This window comes from Lissotriton helveticus, chromosome 3_2 (assembly GCF_964261635.1).
Source record: "Lissotriton helveticus chromosome 3_2, aLisHel1.1, whole genome shotgun sequence".
Taxonomy (NCBI): domain Eukaryota; kingdom Metazoa; phylum Chordata; class Amphibia; order Caudata; family Salamandridae; genus Lissotriton; species Lissotriton helveticus.
This window is the reverse complement of record NC_136062.1, coordinates 27,063,109-27,083,657: the sequence shown is the minus strand read 5'-3', so window position 1 is coordinate 27,083,657 and position 20,549 is coordinate 27,063,109. Positions and strand designations below refer to the sequence as shown.

General features: G+C 43.2%; 1 protein-coding gene across 1 annotated transcript in view; it reads left to right on the top strand.

Annotated features, from left to right (window-relative positions):
- Positions 1-20,549, top strand: part of LOC144826435 (transient receptor potential cation channel subfamily M member 7-like) — a 2,236,140-nt gene that overhangs the window by 1,524,480 nt on the left and 691,111 nt on the right. Inside the window, exon 27 of the mRNA XM_078684762.1 lies at positions 15,113-15,192. Coding sequence (XP_078540888.1) covers positions 15,113-15,192 — 80 coding nt within the window. The remainder of the gene's footprint in view (positions 1-15,112; positions 15,193-20,549) is intronic.

Below are 20,549 nucleotides of genomic sequence, written 5' to 3'. Positions count from 1 at the left end.
TTGGATCGCACACGCCAGTTCCGGGTGGATGACCAACTCTTTGTTGGTAACGTGGGCGCTAAGAAGGGGAAAGCGGTACAGAAGAGGACCATCTCCCGGTGGATCATCTTGTGTATCCAGGCGTGCTACTCCTTGGCTAGAAAGGAGCCCCCTGTTGGATTACGGGCTCACTCCACCCGAGCCACGGCGACTACAACTGCCCTAGGCCGGGGAGTGCCCTTACAAGACATCTGTCAGGCAGCTACGTGGGCTTTGCTGCACACGTTTGCAAGACACTACTGCCTGGACAGCCAAGTCCGGAGGGATGGCTCCTTTGGCCGTTCCGTCCTCCAGGACTTCCTGGTGTGATTATTGGTTCGCAGACCCACCACCGGGGTTGGTATTGCTGGAGTATCTATTCTAAGGTAAGGAATCTAATACTAACGTGTCTCTTTCAGATGCACAAGTTACTACTTGTGTAACGATATATCTGTAAGAGACATTAGTTAGTATTAGATTCCTTACCGACCCACCCATCCTCCCCGTTCTGCGAACCGATATCTATGGTTAGGGGTACCCCCTTTCAGGGCCCTAGTTTCAATGGCACCAGTGTTGGTTTTTAACATGGCTCTGCGTTTCTGGCGCGGAAAAGCTGTGTCTAAGAACTGACGTCAGCAGGCGGAGGCGGCGTCTAAGTACTCCGACGACGTCATCACGGCGCCCACGACGCCGATGACGGACGCGGAGCCGCAGACGACGCCTACCGACGCGCAAGGGTACTGCTACGCAAAAATTTCCGGATCCAGTCTGACGCCTGGGGATATTCTAAGGTAAGGAATCTAATACTAACTAATGTCTCTTACCGATATATCGTTACACAAGTAGTAACTTGTGCTACACAAAAATGAGTATTTATACTGTACGTTTTTCAAGCAGTGTTATCATTCAGGAAATGCATATATAAATATTGGCTGAATGAATTGCGAAAATCACAATTATGAACTGGCTCTTAAATACAGAAAAGAAGGTTGAGACCATTTCATCACATATTTATACAATACTGTACATGTGCTAGAGGCTGAGGTAAAATATTGTCTCTAGTGTCTCTAAAAATAGAAGCTCTGTTCTCTAAGAATAGTTCTGCTTTAAGCAGAGTACCATGTGCCAGAAAAAGGTAAATATTTTGGAAGGGGAAAAAATAATTTTCGCTTTCAGGGGAAAAAATAGTTCCAAATGTTTTCAGTAGTTTTGTTTATCAAAACCTGAAGGCCGAATTCAGAGTTCAGGGAACGCTGTGTGCTCGTTGTTTTAAAAGTTATTCTCGTTGTCAGGAGAGAACATCATATCAGACAGGCTTGCGAAAAATTGGTCTACAACATCAGGTGAAAGTTCGACCAAGTTCAAAAAAGCTGAAATTGTGCATATGTGAGAATGATTGCTATCATCGATGTCTGGATCAGCAATGCTCACAGAAGGTTGTACCTGTGTGGTGCTGCTTTCATCTCGTACTTCACCGCCACCTACTCGTAATGGTGAAGTCTCAACGAATGCCGTCATCAGAATAGGTAGCCGCTGGGGACAACACGTTGCATGAGTCGTTACCGGACCGAGCAAAGTATCGATATCCATTAGTACTGCTGATGGTAGTGTAAGACAAACGTCCAACACGTATTCTTTTCCGCATAGCAGACATCGAAGCACAGGTAAGATGCAATCTTGCCAGATTGGCTGAATGAAAGAAACCAGGTAGTACTCAGATCTCTTAGCCGGGCAAAGCCGAGGACTCTAGTGATTTGGTCTCGGTAGCGTATTGCTAAGATCGTTTCTTCCATTGTAGCTGGAGTTTTGTCTGTGGCTTGGCTTGCCATATCGGAGCAGAAGGATCAAAAATAAAATTCCTGCTACGAGTCCCAAAAGAAGAGGCAGGCCGCCGAATAAAGAATGCACAAAATTCGGGAAAATGCCCAGAACTGTTTCAAAGGGTGCTAACAGTCCTGAAAAAATTGTCTTAAATACATGTGCGATGCCACTGGTATCAGACATGTTTAAAATTTGACCTAACATTTCTACGAAATGCACGGGGCAATTTGTTGATAATAGTGAATGTATCTCTGCCGCTGTCCTTGCAACTTGCAGATCATACGTCTCTTTGGACGAGGTTAAAGGCACAGTTGTCTGTAAAAGAATAGACTTCATTCTGCTTAAAGTATCAATTCGAATAGAAGAGATATTCAAAGAAGGCCATATTGCCGCCTCCATGTCTGGATTGCTGTTTGGATACAATACTTGCATACAGCAAATGACCCTGGACGTAACGGTTACGAGATAGGCTTTTCCTGGCACCATGCCACAACAGCTATGGTCACTTATTAGAACGTAGCTGCCGTTGGAAAGCTGTCTGAAAAATGGCTCTATCTGTTTTGCAGGAGTGCCATGCAGGTGACATGAAAGGTTATTTGATGAACCTTCGCAGGCTCCATGCAAGTTAATACCTTGACACAGAAGTGTACCGCTTAGTGATTTTTTTACTATTGTTACCACTAAGAAATACCTCCTTTTTTCCTTCACTATAACATTTGTGTGTATAAGGTAAATTCCAGGTTGATTTGATGTATCCTTTACCCAACCTTTCATACAGGCCTGCTGGTATATATTTTTGGCAATACTTAAACTGGAAAGTTGTTATCGGAATTGCAATTGTTCCGTGTATTATCCATTCAATGACAGGTCTCTCTGACATTGTCAATGGTAATCTCTCAAGTTTTTCAATGCTCAGAATCGTATAGTCTGCTCCTTTTTGTGCCAAACTGATTTGTTTATCAGTAAGGTTAAAGATAGAAAATAATGACGTTATGTTGATTAGACGCCATGGCACGTAGCCTGAACGCAGGTTTTGCAACGTCCAGCCTAGCTGTACAATAGAACGTAATTGGGACTGACCATGTTGTAACATTAGTAAGTCCTGCTCTATTATATCAATAGCAGAGGATACAATGCTGTCCAGTGAATATATTCTGGAGGACAGAGTTGTTAACCCATTGTCCACTACAGAAAGTGATTTTTCCAAATTAATACGATCAATTTCTCGTATTTTTTCTGCAGTTTCAATTTGCGTTACTTTCCAAGCTTCGTTGTAAGCAGCGTATATACCGGCGTATATGAAACTTTTTAGACGCTGTTTGCGAGGTCCCAGTATGAAATCTCGCAAGTCAGCACTGTCTTTAAGTAAGGTCAAGTGTTGCTTAATTTCAGCCAGTGTGGATTTCTGTAGCCACTCAAGGCATAGTTTCCCTACACTGTATGTTGTAACTATCCCTGGATGTTGTCTCTGGGAATATCTTGGGTCTGGCCTGTTCTGTTTGAATCCCTGTGTTTTGTTCAGGAATCTATCTTGACAGTTATTTGTGTCTGTGGGCCAGATCAACCATTTTTTCTAATCAGGATTTGTTCTGTTTTGGTGTAAAATATGGGATACGTCTATCTCCACATCTGTAGTGCTAATACTATCAGGTATAGGCTTTGGAATAGACGGTTTGTTTAAGTCTTTTATCTTGGCTAAACCAAGACAGGTTGTTTGCTGAATGGTGTCATTCTGGAATATTATCTGTTCTCGGATCATGCAGGCTCTAATGTCAATGTCAATGTCAGAGGTTCTTATATAGCGCAACTTTTCACCGTGAGGTCTCAAGGCGCTAAATAATGCTTCTAGACCCTGTACCTGCCAGTCTTTTGTACCCCAGATGGTTTTTGTTTCAATACTGTTTTTCCAAAATTCAAAACCAAATGTAACCATTTTTTCATAAAATGTTTCAGAATAAATCAATTTAGTATTTGTCAACATTGTTTTCATTCCTGTCTTATTTAACATTTTGAAATAAAACGTTACTGGATCACTGTTGTTAAACCCTGAGAAGTATTGGAATTTCTCATAAAATGTTTTCGAGCTGCCTTTTGGTGGAGTTGCACAATATTCCCATTGGTTATAATTAAAAACATTTCTAGGATTAGCAGATTTATGCAAATAGTGATGACCATAATGATTATAACAGTACATTTCTTCATATTTTGCTGAACCCTGCAAATAATCTTGTTCTGTGAATTGTGCTGACATTACTAAATCTGACATCATATTATTAATATTTCCAAAGTCCCAATCATCAGAGAAAGTACTTGGTTTTACAAAGTCACTTAATGAAACCTTGAACTGATGTGGATATTTCAAGAGCTCAATCGGGCCATAGATTTCATAATCCGTTTTGTCCCATGCTACCCCACTGGGTATTGGATTGGCTGTGATGTTCACTGATGACAGTTCTCTTTCCTCGATGTGTGAGGATCTGTGAGGCTTTAGGACCAAGTTGATGTTCTGACTTGCTGTGTCCATTGTACTATATTTTCCATCAATAAATCTACCCAAACATAAAACCATGATGAGCCAAAGTAGGAGGAAAAGTACACCTAACACAATCCAAAATTCAATCCATGGTGAAATCAGATATGTTTCTTTTAGTTGATGAAAAAGTTCAGTCATTTTTTCTTTGAAAGTTTTTTTTGCTGGCGTTTCTTCATGCTCGCTTGGATCATCAGAAAAGTCATCAAAATTGATGAAGTAGCCAGATGCAGTTCTGTCAATTGTTAGAATTGCTTCCGGATTTTCATTTGTCTTTGCATTTTTCTTTGTTTCATTAGCATAGTCTGATGCTACATCGTTGTAGACAGATGTTTCTTGACGAACTGTTGCAATTTGGATTTCAAGAGGCACAAGTTCCATGGCTTTGTTGCATAGTCCTTTTTTATTCACTGCAGGTTTATCAAAAGTGATTAGTCTCTCAGTTTGAACCTCTTGGATTGTAGCAAGATTTGGTCTTCTGCTAATTCTTGTGAGTCCACTGGGCCTACTACTTATTATTGGCCACATGATTGTGGTTTTACCAGGTCAATGGATACAACTCGGTTCTCCTTTTTACCAGCAAGGGGCGGTAGTACTACTGATCTTGTTCCGCTGACAGCTAAGACAGGTACTGCTTTTCTGTAACAAGGCCTAAATTCCTTCTTCACCGCGATCTTCTCTCTGACTAGATCCCCAATCTTTGGGATCCAGACAGGTCTTGCTGGGACAGGTGGTTTTTCTTCAGTGGCTGTTGGCTTTAACTTTGTTACTTAGACTTCTTGTTGTTTCATTTAAGTCCTGTAAAACAGCCAAACGATCTTTGATATCAAAGGCTTTTTCTTTCACCACTGAAGTCTGACAATCTAAGTCCTGGATTTTCATTCTAGTACCTAACAATAGTTCGTATGGAGTGATACCTTTTATAGAATTTCTTGGCAGATTGTTAAGACTACGTTGGACACTTGTTAAATGTTTGAACCACCCATCACCCGAACCTAATACCCTCGCCGTTATAGATTGCTTTATGTCACGTTTTTTTCTTTCCACTACCGCATTTCCCTCAGGATGGAAGGGAGAAGAGTACCGCAATGCAATGCCCATGCTGGCCATGGCCTCTTTGTAAGCTCAAGAGCTAAACGCAGGACCCTGGTCAGAATGTAGCATGCCAATTGCGTATGTGCCGATAAAGACTCGCAAATCTTTTATAACAGTTCTGGCGTCAGCCGAGCGCTGGGGCCTACATCTTAAGTGAATTTCGTCTTAATAATTATGGGACCGCCTTTTTCCTTCTGTATTTTTGCGTATAGATAGCCTGATGCTTTCTAATAAGGGTATCTGGGCTGGTGTCTCGTCCGGTTCCCCACTGCAATCTCTATTGCAGGTCTGACAATTAGTTGCAAAGTTGTAAATTTGCACGCACATTCCCGGCCACCAGTATTGTGATTGTAATTCTATTACAGATGTCAAGAACTCTTGGTGCCTCAGACCCTGTCCCATATGTGCTTCTTGAATCAAGTAAGCCCTCCGGTTCATGTTTGGAATTACTCTATCCCCCACTCCAGGGATTTGAGCAAAAGGAACGGAGTTTGCATCAATTATGTATTTATTTCCGAGTGGATAATTTAGAGGTAACACCGCATAGTTGCCTTTCATTGAGGCTTTTACTGCTAGTAGTGTTTCACCATCTATTTGTTTTTTAGTATGCTTTTTTGTGACTACGGAAGCCGGTTGGACCGCTGCCGCTGTGGCTCTATTAGCCAATGAATTCCCTGCAACGTGAACGCCATCACGTTGATGACTCAGTGTATGTATCACGTGAGTCTTTCGTAGTTCTTTCTGCAAAAGAACTACTTGTTCCCAAAGTTTTTTATGCTTTATTGTGGCACCAGTCTCATCTTTGTAACCGTTTTTGATCCATGTCTGCATGTCATTATTGTAAGACCGGATGCAATAATGCGAATCACACACTATTAGTGTCGGGAATTCGCGATCGGCATTTTCAAGCGCCATCTTTAAAGATCTTATTTTAGCTCGCTGAGCTGTACAGTTTCTGAGTGATTCAGTTTTGGTGATTATCGGTCTGAATTTACCTAAGCGCCAGCGACCTTTAACAATCGCGCACGCTGCATTGTAAGATTTTTGATCCACATCATAGTGTTTTGCAAATCTATCCGTGTAGATTACACAGGTGTACTGTTCGAGAGGCAGAATTTCGATTGGCAGAGGATATTCATGTTCGTATTCCAGATTTTCTATTTTTTTCATTTTCTGATCAAAAGCATGTTTCACGTCTTCCGCAGCAAGAGAATTTTCCCATTGTATCCATTTTGGATCTAATGCCACAGCATTCGCATTGCGTGGACTTGCTACTACCTCAAGGGCTGATTCTGCTGTTAAAACAGATATGTTTCTCCCTTGGACTAGGGTTCTTTCTTTTGCTACAGCAGTTTGAACCGCAGTTAGAATTTCTTCAGTTGAACTGAATTTCATTTCAGCTTGTGTGTACAAGTGTGATTTGTAAGCTATTGGTACAGTTTCTCCCTCATTAGAGGTCAGGTACGTGAATCCGCATCTTCCTGGGATGACTCGGATTACAAGGTTGCGTTAGTTTGCGCGTGTTTACAGTTTTGTTTTAGTTAACATGTCTGTAATGATCTTAAAATTTCTGTGTGTTTGAGTCCAATTGATTTGTTTGAAATCAGGTTTTATTAACTCGTAGAGGGGTTTAATCCTCTCAGCATAATTTAGAATGTATGTTCTTCCGAAATTCAGGAAACCTAGTATTGATTGTAAGTTCTTCAGCATTTTTGGTGCTTGGAGTACAGCACACTTCTCTAAGAAGTTGTCTGCTAGGCTTTTGCCTTCACTTGATAATTCATATCCTAAAAATAGGACAGTTAGGTGAGCAATTCGTGACTTTTTAAAGTTGAATTTGTACCCTTCAGCTGCGAACCCAAGTATTATGGTGTTCACTCTTTTCAAGTGTGTCTCCAGGTCATCATCTGTGAGATAGATGTCATCGACATAAGATAATGCCTCATCATCATATATTTGTAGTAACTCTTTTACCCTTGCTGAGAATAATCCTGGGCTATTCTTGAATCCCTGTGGGAGTCGACAGAATTGTTTTTGCGACCCCATTGTTGAGAAAGCTGTCAAATACCTGCTTTCAGGTGCAATGTTTTGACAAAAGAATCCATTAGAGATATCTAATGTTGTTTTATAATTTTTGCGCACGATGTTATACATTAGTGCTGCACTGTGTGAGTTTTGTACTGCAAATGTTTTGCAGCAGGAGTTTAGGTGTCTGTAGTCCAAAACTAGACAATATGAATCGTCTGGCTTGGAGACTGGAAACAAAGGATTGTTCATTTGTGAGGTGCATGCTTCAATCACCCCCTGATATTCAAGTTGATCTAAGATCTCCCTGACTTGCTTTTAAGCTTCTTGTTTAACAGGGTACTGCCTTTGTGCAGTAGGTTGACTTTTTAACTGGATTTTGTGGGGAGGAGAATCCTCATCCCATCCTACTTGATTTTTATATAATGCAGGAGCGTGGTCCACTGCCCATTTTCTAGCAAATGTGTATTTTTTATGAATTGGAATATGATTTGAGAAGGCAGGTATAATCATTTCTTCGCCATGAGGGCACTCCCTGACAAACTCTGGTGGCCAGTCTTTTTCAGCTAGAAGGATATCATAGCCTTTCGAAAGGTTATTCCAAAAGAGACCCTTTATTTTCCTAGTTTTGTCCCCCTCTATATGCAATGTTATTTCGTATAATTTATGGGGTTTGCAAACTCTGGTGTCTGCGGTTTCCCCCTGAATGTATTCATTCGTGTCCACTGTCTCCAGAAGATTCATCAGGATCTTGCGAACTATGGTTACTTCTGCTGCGCTGTCTAGCATTGTCTGGGCCCACTCTCCGTTTTTCAGTTGTGTCCTCAGAATCCTCGGCATGTTTTATTTTAATACTAGCTACCTTCTTCTTTGGAAATTGTAATTCTTTACTTTGATGAGCAGGTTCCTTGTCTTTGGACTTGACGTGCTCTTCTTTGTGTTCTGACTGTCCTCTTCTTTCCGATTTCTGTGAGGAATTCTGAAAAGATCGAGAGGGACGTATATCAATATCTTGATATCTATCAGGTTTTCTCAATTTATCCCTATCTCTAAGGTTGTATCTTTTCTCAGAGGGCTCACTTTGGGGAGACTTGCTTCCTCTTTCTGGAGATCTATCTCTCCGCTGAGGAGACCTTCCTCTGGACTGAAACCGTTTTTCTCTGGGAGTGGATTGTTTATTACCCTCCCAACTCTTTTTTGGAGTGTTGAGATTATTTTTAATAAAAGTTTTTTCAGGATTTTCAATTAGTTGTGGTTTTAGTGGTTTCCCACCCAAACTGTCTCTACCTAGTTCTTCATAGGATTTTTCTATTATTCTGGCAAGTTCAAAAGGTTGTTCTACTATATCTGTTTCTTTCAGTTTCTGCAGGTATTTTGTATCGTCAATTGCCAATTGAACTAATTCTCTATATGCCTTTGTTAATTCTTTTAGTTTAACTAAAAGTTCTTCGCTTTACATTTTTTCAATGTCGGGATGTGGTGTGTAGCTGGCTAGAACCGACCACGTGGCTCCTGGTCTACCTAGTGGACCGAGCCTGGTAATGTGATTTTGATGTTTTAGGGCACCATTAAACCAGAGCAGGTGCTCTTGGTACGTTAGTGGAATTTCAACGTCCTTGGAAGGAGCGTATTCATCCGGAGGTTCCTCTATCTTGTAATAGTGGAAATCTTAGTGTCACAGCGTTTGCTGCTGGAAAATGTATCCATGAATAGAATACCTCTGTCTGCCGATATTCATGGGCCTCTACCACAAATATGACTGTACCACCTCTCGGTGATAGTCCATTTTCTATAAGTTTAAGAGTTATAGTTCTTCTTACATTAACCGGAATGATTATAACATTCGTGTTCATTCTGTTGGAGAGTTGTCATCTAACAACAGTTGAGACGCTAAAGCATCTCTTTCTTCGTCACCTTCCGGCATTTTACTGACAAAGTTTTTTGTTGCAAAGCAAGTTTCAAGGAAACAAAGATTAGGTGCAAAATATTTTGGAACACTGTATCCTTCAACGTTGACTAAACCAAAAACTAATACATAGGATTCTCATCCTACTAAGTTCTGGTGGATATTAACCTTTTACCCACTCCAGACGTCTTTTGGAGTTTTTACGGGGAAAAAGGGGTCTGTGTGAAAAGCACGACTAAGTTACTCTAATGTCTTGCGTTAGATTATCGCCTTACCAAACGTTGGGCGCCATGTAGTGTAGTTCCTATATTCCCAATAGGCTCTGCGCATTGGAATAACATAAACAGCAGTTTAGACGTAGGACTGAGGTCATCTAGGTCTCTACTGACTATGTTAGACTTAATTAGGTTTTGCCAGCTAGCTCAGAGGTCACTAGAAACTTTCTCGAATGTTCAGGAAGGAGTTAACTTTCCTGATTAGACAAGAAGGGATTAGTTTCTGACAACAGCATAAACATGACAACTTTGCTCCCTCAGAATAAAAAGTATATCTCTAGAGTTGTGTGAAAACAATAGACAACTATTTCACTCAATCGTGCATGCTTAATTTCACCAGGAGTGCAGAGAAATAGAGAGACGGGCGTTTTCAATAAAAGGTGTTATTTATTGAGCAGTCTTCTTTCTCATGCAAGAGAAATGAATTGCCACAAATGCAATACTTATTATGAAGTAAAGTGCGTACAGTAAAAGGAGTATTATGAAATAATACTGTAAAAGCATTTATATGGTTTCTGAGCCATATGATACTTTAAAACGGATAAAATATATACATACATAAAAACATTGACTAACGTACTCAACTGGTGCTTCTAAGATACGCCTACCCCGGTGTACCTGACCTAAGCCTAATACGTGGGAAGGAGTAAGTAAGTTGCAGTTTAAGTTAAGTTGGTTTTTGCCAAGAATCTGAATCAAGAATTCTCTCAAGGTTTTAATCAGCTCCGTACCTTGGTTCTAGAATGAAGGAGGTCTTGTATCTCTCTCTCGGGACTCGATCTCCCAGCAACCCGCAAGGGTGACTGGAAACACCGGAGCTGGAATTTCTCGGCTGGAGAAAAGACAGTGTCTCTCTCAGTGCGTCAAACGGGAGGGTCGGCTTCCTTCGGCACTCGCATCAGCTGGGCGTCGGGCAAGTAGATAGCCGCTCTGCTCCAAACCACCGTGTGTTTGCTTAAGGCAACGTTGGTATATTTATACCTGGAAGGTGCCGGGTTTGACGTAAGGTTGGACATAAGACTCCAGGAGTTCTTGTTCAAATCAAAACAAAAGCAGGGGGATTTCCCGGGCTGCTGGAGGGTCGGTTTGTTTAAAGAACGCGTTGTACTTTCCAGGAGTCTGTGGGAGTAGCCTTGCCGTATTTGGACTGCATGGGCTATGACTAGATATGGACATGATTCCTATGCCTTTATAAGGATATGTTTTGTTATAACCATATAAGGGCATGAATCAGGGATATCTTAATTAGGGTCCTAGATAGATTCACAACAAGGGGACGACAGACGTTTCGCTGGCGTCTCTGTTTGGCACCTGCAGATGGCAGACTACCAGAAACATATGGGCGGGGCCATAGCTCACTTCTTGTCTGAGAATGTGGGGTCTGTTGTGGATACTGGGACGTTATGGGAGGCCATGAAACCCACGCTGCGAGGAGTGGATATAGCCTGGTGCGCGGCTGCCCGGAGGAGGCGTAGGGCAGCATTAATTCAGGCCGAGGCTGTGATCGAGGCGCTGGAGCGTCGGGGAAACACGGAGGGTGAAGGTCCAGTAGTAGGGCAGTTATTATTGGCACAACAGTCCTATGCCTCCCTGTTGATGGACGAGGCGCGGCAGATATGGCTAGCGACGTGCAGCAGAATATACCAGTGGGGACACAAATCGGGGACGATGCTGCACCGGCTATGCCAGGCCGTGTTCCAGGCACAGACCCTACCAGGGATACGGGATGGTGCGGGATCCCCTGTCACGGACTCTAAAGAGTTAGCCGAAGGCTTCGCTGCCTATTACGTGGATCTGTATGCCCCGAATGAATGCCTTCCTGCGGATGTAGTAGACTAGTTCCTTGCAGACCTGCCGCCGCGTGCGGTCTCCGATGAGGTGCGGGAGCGCCTTGAGCTCCCGCTGACGGAGGAAGAGCTGGGTACAGCCTTGGGCGAACTCAACACAGGAAAGGCCCCCGGACCCAATGGGATTCCTAGCGAATTCTATAAGAAATACCATCTACAGCTTGGTGCCCACTACAGAGCGGTCGTGGAGGAGGCCAGGGAACGAGGCAGCCTCCCTCCAGATTGGAGACATGCAGAGGTGGTGGTATTTCACAAGCCGGGCCAGCCTCCGGAGCAGCATGCATCGTATCGCCCAATCTCCTTATTGAATGTGGAGGCCAAGATTTTGGCCAAGGCATTGGCCAACTGTTATTGGCCTATATCACAGACCTCATCCACCCAGACCAAGCTGGTTTTATGCCACAGAGGGTGACCAGACATAATATTCGGCCTGCCCATGTGGCAGTGGCGGCGGCTCGGACTGCGGGGGTACAAGCGGCACTTCTCTTAGCCGATATGGACAGGGCGTTTGACTCGCTGAGCTGGGTCTACCTGTTTGCACTCCTGCCTTGGCTTATCCTTGGACCCACTTCATGTCGTATCTGCGATTATTATATACAGATTTGACAGCTTCAGTTAGAGTTGCAGGGTCTACATCCTCGAGATTTTCCATTGGGCGGTGTACCCGTATCTCTTTGCTCTAGCTATGGAGCCGCTGGCCGAGTGGGTGCGCATAGATGTGCAGCTGCGAGGGCTTGAATGGGAGCAGGGGCCCTTTGATAGAATCGCGCTATACGCTGATGATGTCCTGTTCTTCCTTACGGACCTCAATAGGTCAGGCCACGCCTCTTACACATTCTGCAGATCTTTGGTGAAACCTCAGGGCTGTGCATGAACCCACGTAAGTCAACTTTATGGGTATTAGGGGAAGGCTTGGGGTGGGGAACTGGGCTTCAGCACTACAGATAGCGGTGGGGGCATTAAATATCTGGGGGTGTTCTTATCTGAGGTTTCCACGGTCTCTTGGGAGCGGAATGTAGCGCTGGTCTGGGATCGGGTCCGGGCGGATATTAAGACATGGTCCCGCATGCCCCTGACAATTTATGGTAGGTCGGCCATCTTTAAAATGGTGGCCCTCCCCAGCTGCTATATCAACTGCAGAATCACCCTTTCCGTATTCCACCCCACTGATTCGTACAGGTGGACTCCGCACTAGGACAATTTCTCTGGGCGGGAGGCACTGTCCGGGTGGCATTGCGCACTTGCTTTTTGTCAACCTATCGTGGTGGACTTTCCTATTATCAAGCTTCTCGTCTTCTGGTTTTAAATGAGTGGTGGTATGGGGACAGGGGGCCCCGGCATATGCCCTGTAGCGCTACCTAATGGGATCTTACACACTGCATAATATCTTATATGCGGCACGGGTACGGAAGGCACTGCTGCTGGTCACACAGGAAGTGTTTGAGATCTGGAAACAAGCTCTACGTCGAATGGGGTGGTGGAACACCCTGACGGGGGAAACTCCCCTTTGACATAATGGACGCCTACCTGGACTGGCGACGCTGCAGGGTTTTAGGGGATAGTATAGGGATATCAACACTGGGTCAGGAGTGACACTTAAATCCTTTCAGGATCTGAGCAGCGAATATGGTATGCCTCGATCTCAATGTTTTAAGCACCTTAATTTCCGCCACGCTTTTGCCTCGTGCCTGGAGGGCCTAGACTCCCTCCCTGAGTTTAGTCCGCTGGAAGCAAAGATGTTCATGGTAGACTTAGAGACAAAAAAAATCACGCATTTACCAGTCCTTGGTCACACACGGCTCCTCCTCATTGCAGAAATTACGGGAGACCTGAGAAAATGATATCGGAACATTAGAGGAAGAGGACTGGAGGGAGGCATTGGCAGCCCCCTGGGGTGCTGCCATAGCAATCCTCTTACGACTCATCCAATTTAAGTACCTACACAGGGTGTATTTCACTAGACAGCGACCGTGGCGGGCGGGACGTATTGCTTCACCGGACTGTCTCAGATGTGGTCAGGAGGTGGGGACGTTCTTGCACACGGTGTGGAGCTGTAGCTCTTAAGACAGGTTCTGGAAGGGGGTGTGGGATGGTCTATCTGAGGCGCTAGGGTGGGTGCCCCCCCCCGTACACTGCAGCTGGGCCTATTGCATGTACTGGAGGGGGTGGGGGGGTAACATCTATAAGAGGCACCTATTACTGCTGGGACTCACATTGGCCAAGAGGGACGTGGCCAGAGCGTGGAAGGATTTGCGGGCCCCTTCTTTGGTGGCGTGGAAGAGAGGGCTTGATTTTTGCATGGGCATGGAGCGGCCGATTTTTATTGCCCGGGGGTGCCCACGAAAGCACTATAAAATCTGGAAGCGCTGGGCCGATTTTAGGGGTCTGTGGCTTGAGCCTCCGGTGGAACAGGACCTTCCAATGGATATATGAGGGGGCTATGATAACAGGTGTATGCATACTGTCAGTTGAATGTATAATGAATAGGAGAAGTGCGATGGATACCGTGCGGCGGGGGAGGGAGGGGGAGGCTTGTGGGGGGGTGCTGGGGGGAGGGGGCGATTATTGCTTAGTTTGTTACCTTGTTTATTGTAAGAAAAAAGCGGATTATGATTTAATTGCTGTGACATATTTGACCTGCAGATATCTCTGGGGTACAGAGCTCTGCGAAATGTATGTGATCTGTCAATAAAATATGTTTACGAAAAAAAAAAGCGAAAGCCAATTTAATTGATGATGCTTAAATGATAAATATTTACAGAAACCCCATTTCCGCACATTAGCCTTATAATGCTGTATGCTATACTTTTATCAGTAAAGCTGTACATCTGTGCAAAGTTAGTGACCATTTCAACTGAAAATCTGCTGTCTATAAGTGACAATGTTCTACCACACAATGCTTTATTTACATATAAATAATCTCCCCTCCTAATCTCCTGTGAAGGTAGGTGGCTTGCGAAAGATTGTGGGTCTGAAAAGAGGGCCGTGGTTCTAAAAAGTTTGAAAACCATTGTTGTTGATGATTCAAGGCAGCACTTCTTTCATCTTGCTGTACATTGTCAGAAAATGAAGTTTATCAGAGATTAGGTCCCGGGAAATTTTTCATTTTATTAATGACACAAAGATGTAGAAAACTTTTTTTTTTCCTTGCAAATATTTGTTAGCCAGCCATATTACTACATTTTATAGGTCTTTTTCCCATAAGAGTGGGATGTCATTCTAATGCCTCGGAAAAAAGTGTTTGTTTCAGAACATTTAATCTAAATTTTCAGTTTATAAATTCCTGTATTAAGATGTAGATTAGTATGACTACATTATGTGACCTTATAAGAAGAGTAAACCATTTATAGTATTTTTTTTCTTTTTTGTTGTTTAAATTAATTAGTTGCACACGTTTGGTAAATGTAATAGGGATAACAATATTACATTTATGCCAGTTGGTAAAGTTCTGTGATGTTGATGCAGAAGAAATGTTCTAATCCTAGCTGACGTTCCAGCTGTTGTATCAACACTTTTAGTTTTCGTGCGTAGCCGTATTGTTATTTGGATGTTAGATTGGAAATTTAATTTGTATATATTTTGTAATTTACTGTAGGTCACCGAGATAGCATGGAATTGCAAAGGTTTAAAGAAGCAACAGAAAAAGCTAAGGAGCCAAAACAAACTGATGTCCAGGTGAGAACTGTTTAAGTAGTCTACAAAACTTTAATTGATTTGTAATGTTTGAAACATGAAAGCTGTGAAATGTTATTTATTTAAACCCTTATTTGAATCACAACAACTGAATATCTATTTCTACCTCTGTGTTATCTTTAATAACCTTTGTGCATACCTAAAGTGAGACCTAGAGACTTGACTGTATATTTACGTCATGTGTATGTCCTTCTTAAGTCTGTCCTGGCAATGTAGAATTATGTTACCTGTTGCTTTCAGTATATGTAGAGTGGGCTTTCCTGGTCATCCCACTTCAAGCATTGGTTCATTTGGATCAGTTTCTGACAGCCATTGATTTAAAATTGTGTCTGTAACATCTTTGGTCAGACATCTTGATATTGCCTGTTTGGGTGTATCATTCTGCCTCTAATGAAGTGCGTGTATTGCAATGCATGAGGGGCTTTATTTTTAATCTGAAAAGTATACTAAAAATGATGCATTCTGTTCGTTATCCCATGCATGAATTGAATACAGATAGTCCTTTTAACATCTGGCTTGATGATGAAGCTGCCTGGTGACCTATTGTTATCAGTTCTTCAAACTCTACAGAGTGTGGGATTTTCTCCACCCAAAGAGTATTTCTCTTTCAAATCATGTTGTTGGTTGTTTGGTGTATTATTCCACCTCCTACAGTATGCTTTCTTTTAAATCCCTGAGGGACTGTTTTAAATCTCATAAGAACAGTAAGTCATTGCACATTAAACTCTTTAATTCATGGATGGATTCTTTACTGAAAGCAATTTTTTGTTGCTTTGTACTTTTAGTTGCAATACTGTTATCATCAGGGCTCAAAATGCATTCCAAAATGATTAGCTTTGCAAATGTGTGTTTGTTATGTTGTCTCAGTCAAATAACTTTATTCGGTTTAAATAAACCATAAAAGTAAGACATTCATACACAATATATGCAAATATTTCATCTCAAGTTGATACGGTAAAATGTCATTTGACTTAAATAAACCACAATTTCTCATACAATTATTGGAATACAGAACTCAAAAATTCTACAAATATAAACTGGAGACGTCCGTTTTGTTTAGGATTCATACCGTTTCCTTATTATGAAAGCATTCCTATTAAAATGTATGACTACATTGCAAATTGCTTCATTCATAAAGGATAATAAAAGATTAAAATCCCCCTGGTATTTGCTAGTACATGCTTTTTTTTAAAAGGAATAAGGAACCGTGCACAGAGTAGAATAAGGTGCAAGGTGCTTTGTTTTGTTGAATTGTCGCACAGACAAGGAGAGAGGTTATTGCACCAACTGGCCTGTTTGGGGAAGGCCATTAAAAAGTTAAAGTGCAAGCCGAAATCTAGTCCAGAAAAATCTAAAATGTGTGTTAATGGTAAAAGACAGAGAAAATTAGGGATGCAAAAGGCGCTGGTAAATGTATGGTTGCAGCCCTACTATCCTCCTGGGTTTATCATGCTCATTGCGAAATGCATTTTTAGGTCTCGCACCTGGCGACACAGCGCGAATCGCTGTCGCCAGCGAGACCTATAGTCATCAACTATGCTTTCAAGGGCTTGCAAGGGCGACAGGAGATGGGCACGCGCAGCCTGCAGGCCGGATCGGATCTGTGGACGCGCGCGTTCACCACATACAGTTACGCGCTGTGCCCATCTCCTGTCTCCCTTGCTAGCCTCATGCACTTATTTTCACTTTCCCTCCCCTCTCCGCCGTCTGCTCCACGGCCCGTAAACGTGCACCGAAGTCGATTTCCCTCGCCCCACCAGCAGCTGCAGACTCGGCTTGCTATCGCAAATGAATCAACAAGTTGTTGAGCCAGACAGGTACGGTATTTGAGAAGCTGCCCGACCACACCACGCTGGTCGGCGAAGCCTTTTACAATAACCTGAACAGGTCCAGGCCGACTGATTACTTGACTTTAACATGGGATGGGGCTCCCGAGTCTCCGCCAGAACGAAGCAGCTGCCTCGTTTCGTACTATGGGAGTCGCGACTGTCTGCTTCCACCGTCTCCGTCAACAAGGACTGCCGCCCACTTCGCAGCAGCATGGCCTATGGGTCAGCTTGTCCCCTATAAGCACTGCGCACCACTTCCCGAAAAACTCCCTATTCATTGACGCAAGCGACGACTGAGCATTCTTTGCAAGAGACCACATCCCGCCAACCGACTTACCCGCGAGTGGCGACCACCAAGCGGTACAGTAAAAACGTGGAGTCTGCTCCTGGGGCGTGGGCCACCTTGGTAGAGCAGGAAGAGGGCACAGAGCACAGCAACCAACCTCCGGGGGCTCCCAGCCGCGCCTGCGTACTCTGGCAGACAGAGCGCTACACACCTCAGCGGGTGGTACCAGACGCTGTACTTCCGGCACGTCTGACCAATGGTAGCACCCGAACGGCTCTACTATCGTGACGTACTCAGTGAACTAAAGGAAAGGAGGAAGTTCCTCCATGTCATGAGGGGGCTTTATTTGATGCGTCTTTCTGCTATGTACCAATTGGGGCACCATTGTTTGCAGGTTTTGATGCTCAGATAGTGATCAAGAGGCGTGCGGGTGAGATGCCTCACCACGGTAATCCGTCTAATTCTTTAAATCCCCTTAATTTTGGCGATAACATCTTGCAAGTATTTTGTTGCCATGGGCGCGCACCTTTTAGAGGACCGCGTGGATATCCATGTCTCACGAAGGTATCGCAGTAAGGGGAGGCCACCATGAAAGGTCTTCCTCAGTTCCGTATCCATGAAGGTTGTAAGGTGAATGTTTCAGTCACGCGGCAGCATTGTAAGCAGATATACTGTTGCCAAGAAATAAAAAACCCTCATGTTTCTGCTATTGTTTCTTTCTCCACTATTACGTTGCAAATATATCTGACATTGTGGCTTCTCCATGACCCACTCGGTCTAATGCCATGTGAGGAATCTGCAGTTAGAGTATCCACCGGAAAAAGCTCTAACTTAGTAACTTACACAACATCTGCATGTGACATTTTGGATCTGGTATTAATGAAAAGGGCCTGCCACTCAAGTCACCTAATGCACCAGACAGAGTCATCAGGATGCCAGTTGTTTTTGGCCAAGGCATGGAGGGAAATGCAAAAGCATAATACTTCTCCTACACATAAGTCACTTGTTCTTACTTCTGTTTTTATTTCTTTATTGCACACACGCACAACCCTGCATGCACACACAACCCCACACACACACAACCCCCCCCACACAACCCCCCCACACAACCCCCCCACACACACACCCAGACCCACCACACACACAACACCCCCACACACAACCCCCCACACACACACAATCCTCCCACACACAATCCTCCCACACACACAACCCCCCCACACACACAACCCCCCCACACACACATCCCCCCACACACAACCACTCCACACACACAACCCCACATACAACCCCACATACACCACCACCCCACACACACTACCCCCCACACACACTACCCCCCACACACACTACCCCACCACACACACTACCCCACCACACACACTACCCCACCACACACACTACCCCACCACACACACTACCCCACCACACACACTACCCCACCACACACACAACCCCACACACACACACACAACCCCGCACACACACACAACCCCACACACACACACAACCCCACACACACACACAACCCCACACACACACACAACCCCACACACACACACACAACCTCACACACACAGTGCCACATAATTACACGCCACATAATTACACTGCACTCAATGCAACATACACTCGAAATACTAATCAGTGCCACATAGTTACATGCCACATAATTACACTCTATCTATCGCATCACCACAGCACCACCACAGCATCACTCAAGGGCACCACAATATCACTATACGCTACCACAGCATCACTGAACGCCACAGCATCACTCGTCGCAACCACAACATCACTCAGCGCCACCACAGCATCAATCTGTGCAACCATTCAACAACAACTGGTTCAAATATGTTCTCTCAATGTTTCAAGCTTTATTACAAATGTCACAAAAAGATGTCAATATTTCACTTATTTTCTTGGATTTTCGTCACAATAAAGTACACTGAACATAATCTTCACAAAAGTTATTTACAAAGGTTTAAGCTATTATAATGGCTATTGCCATTATAAATTACAATAACTTTTATTTAAGTATTAATTATTAAAAAAATGAAAAGCAATTGTTATTTGTGATATCAATACATCTAAGTCACGTAAATACAACACATATTGCATTACAAATGCTATAGGTGTCACATTTGCGAAAGTTAAAAATATTGGCATTGTAAATGACAAAGCTATTAATTTTGCTATTTTGAAAACGAACACATAAATAAAAAATGTGTCATTTACAATACCAATAGCTCAAACTTTCCTAATACGAGACCTATTGCATTGCAAATGCTTGTTAATGGTTTGTTTCGCTTTTGAGTCAATGCTGTCCGGATTGTCATAATAAAGCCCAAGGCCTATTTCTTTAAACTTTCCCTTTACATAACTGTGCCATGGAATGGCCTCGGCATTGTCCAACATCATGCATTCCCTGACAATCTCTTTTGTTAATTTTAAGTCTTCCAACAGCCAAACTTTTCGCCCAGAGGATTAATGGCATTAAAGAGAAGGGGTCCCAGTAAGGTAGACGTCTAAGCAAAATTAAATAAAACAGTTGAAACGTAAATACATCTATAATGTTTAATTCACATTATAGGGAAAAGAGCAAAGCAATTGCACAAATTACAGTTGTATTGGTGCCCCTGTTGGGTGAGGAGGGAACGTGCAAGTGTGGGGATAGTGTGGAAGGGATAGTGATATTAAAAAACACGTATAATTCAAACAGTAATATCAATTCAATGTCAAACAGACATTAGTAGAACCACAAATCAACAAAAGAGTTCATAGTACACATGCCCCAATGTCCATACTGAGCATAAATTATGGGTTGGAGGAGGCTGTGTTTCAGGGTGAGGAAGTCGACGTTTCGACCCAGGAAGCGCAGGAATGATTTAAAAGTCCTTGCTAGTGGGTCTTCATCAGGACGAGAACAGGGGTGGGGCAGACAACCTGAATTTAAATAAATAAAGTAAGTATATCTAAATTGTAATAGGCTAAATCATAGTGCATAGTAGGATATTCGCATTGTCACAAAACACATACCTGGTTAGGTCAGTGCTCGTCATTGATAATTTATGAAGAGTTTAATAGTGGATAGTCAATCCTACAAGGACAAAATCAAAATGAGGCCAATCAGGATGGTGGTTGATATATACATGTACCTGAAAGGCTGAGCGAAAAAAGTCAACGACTTACTTGGGAATTAAAGCCCAATATCCCAATGGGGT